This window comes from Cavia porcellus, unplaced genomic scaffold (genome assembly GCF_034190915.1).
Source record: "Cavia porcellus strain 051 isolate PalLab524CR breed Dunkin Hartley unplaced genomic scaffold, mCavPor4.1 scaffold_3, whole genome shotgun sequence".
NCBI classification, from domain to species: Eukaryota; Metazoa; Chordata; class Mammalia; order Rodentia; family Caviidae; genus Cavia; species Cavia porcellus.
In genome coordinates, this window is record NW_026947486.1 from 62,499,004 (window position 1) to 62,500,989 (window position 1,986).

The 1,986-nt window shown below is 50.4% G+C and overlaps 1 protein-coding gene across 9 annotated transcripts; it reads left to right on the forward strand.

Annotated features, from left to right (window-relative positions):
- The first annotated feature begins 205 nt into the window (after positions 1 to 205).
- On the forward strand, positions 206 to 1,771 carry Bex3 (brain expressed X-linked 3). Of its 9 annotated transcripts, none has more exons than XM_063246222.1 (3): positions 262 to 365; positions 930 to 950; positions 1,168 to 1,771. In XM_063246222.1, exon 3 carries the CDS (start codon positions 1,196 to 1,198, stop codon positions 1,529 to 1,531), a length of 336 nt encoding a protein of 111 aa, XP_063102292.1. In that variant the 5' UTR covers positions 262 to 365; positions 930 to 950; positions 1,168 to 1,195; the 3' UTR covers positions 1,532 to 1,771. The 9 variants fall into 9 exon arrangements, with proteins under 9 accessions (XP_005004200.1, XP_005004203.1, XP_005004202.1 ...); XM_063246221.1 differs by having other exon boundaries at positions 290 to 430; XM_063246223.1 differs by having other exon boundaries at positions 297 to 430; positions 1,214 to 1,771.
- Positions 1,772 to 1,986: the final 215 nt, after the last annotated feature.

Sequence of the window (1,986 nt, forward strand, 5' to 3'; positions counted from 1 at the left end):
TTGGCAGTGGTGGATGCTATATACACTAAATAATTAGAAATGGAGAGAATCTAACCTCAAGATAGTGATTCCATTTGTGGATCCTTGGATTGGAGGGAACCAAGATGAGCAACTGGCGGCGCGCAAAGGAACACAGTACACAAACAGGCGGCAAGCGGATACTAAGTACACACGCCTGGGGGCGGGGTGCTCCTGTAGCACTGGCTGCCAGAAGTAGGGGGCCAGCTAGCCAGTGACGAGCACTTCTCACGTGACCCCACGCCGCAGAGCTACGCAGCCTTCGGTGCAGCCCTCACTCTTCTCTAGCTATCTGCTCCGCGCTCCCCTGATCACAGGGTGGCATTGGCCTGGGGAAGGCGGAGCAGGTAAGGGCCCCAAAACCCGCGCCACGCGGTGAGGCGGCATCAAGCAGCAATTTGCTCAGCTGGCGGTGAGTGCAGGAGAACCGCGAGGCAGGGCCCGAGCTTTCTCCGAGCCCCAGCATTCTTGGGTGCACCGATAGTGCCCGCCTCCCTGTCGTGGCGGTGCAGAGGCAGCTCGGGTTCCAGGAGCACAGGTGGCAGAGCAACTAAGAGGGGCGATGACAGAGCTCAGAAAAGCTGCGCGGGGCGGGGGCAGCGGGAGATGGGTGGAGATTCTGGGCTTGTGGGGCTTGGGAGGGGAGAGGAAGGGAGGCGGGTTCAGGGCGCCGGGTGGGCTACTGCTGCTGGGCTAGCCCCACTGTCTGCACATCTGTGGGGCTAGGGCCAGGCGGAGCTCCTGACAGCAAGAATCGGGAAGGAGAGAAAGAGACAAGGATAGGTCCAGGTCGGTGCGGGTGGAAGGGGGCGCGTGTGGAAAGCCCGGGTGGAGACCCCAGCCCACCTCCCCCTCCTCTCTTTCCTTCCCTCTTCCCACCCCATTTCCGCCCTCCATTTTGGTGCCTGCAGAGCTCTGGGAAAGGAAAACTGGTGAGCTTTGGGGGAAGGAAGAAAAACGAGAATATTGGGAGGAGGGGCTCCAATTGGAGGTCTCCTAGAGTACCTCTCCTAGGAGCTCCTAAAATGGGGGGAAATGACGTTTAAAAGGAAAAAAGCTTTCTAATATGTATCAGGGCTCTAAAACCTGCTGGTCAGTGCACCACGCATTCAGTCTCTCTCCTTGCCCTTGTCTTACTTGTGTTCAAAGAAAAACAACCAGAAAAAAAATTCTCATCATGGCAAATATCCACCAGGAAAACGAAGAAATGGAGCAGCCTATGCAGAATAGAGAGGAAGACCACCCTTTGGGAGGAGGTGAAGGCCGCCAGCCTGCAGGAAATAACAGACGACAGGCTCGCCGACTTGCCCCTAATTTTCGAAGGGCTATACCCAATAGGCAGATCCATGATGGGATGGGTGGAGATGGAGATGATATGGAAATGTTCATGGAGGAGATGAGAGAAATCAGGAGAAAACTTAGGGAGCTACAGTTGAGAAATTGTCTGCGTATTCTTATGGGGGAGCTCTCCAATCACCATGACCATCATGATGAATTTTGCCTTATGCCTTGACTTCTGCCATGTTCCATGAGATGGATACTGTGACTCCCACTGTTTTCATTGCATTTTCCTAATATGCCTTTATTGGTCCATTTGCTGTGAACCTTTTGTTATTTCCGTGTGTCAGGTGGGTCTTGTGTTGCCAACTTCTAATTGGAGATTGCTTTACATGCATCTAAATTTCTGTCAGCAGTAGAATTTTATATATTTGCATGGAAAAAATGTGAAGTTAATAAAGCATTTAACAAACTATGTATACATGTATTGTCTCCTTTAAAATTATGTATATTATAAGACATGAACCAAAAAATCAGTACACTTGCATATTAATTTGGGCATATATCTGTCTGGTAAGATGGGGGTTTTTTTTCCTGTGTATTATGTGGAGTATGAAAAAATTTTGAGCTTTTCTAGTGTAGTGCTGGTACATAATAATTACTGGCTCAACAAACTTAACAGTAAACACT

Bases quoted from the DNA above. Each gene is read 5' to 3' on its own strand.
- Bex3 (XM_005004143.3), top strand. From the start codon at position 1,196: ATGGCAAATATCCACCAGGAAAACGAAGAAATGGAGCAGCCTATGCAG.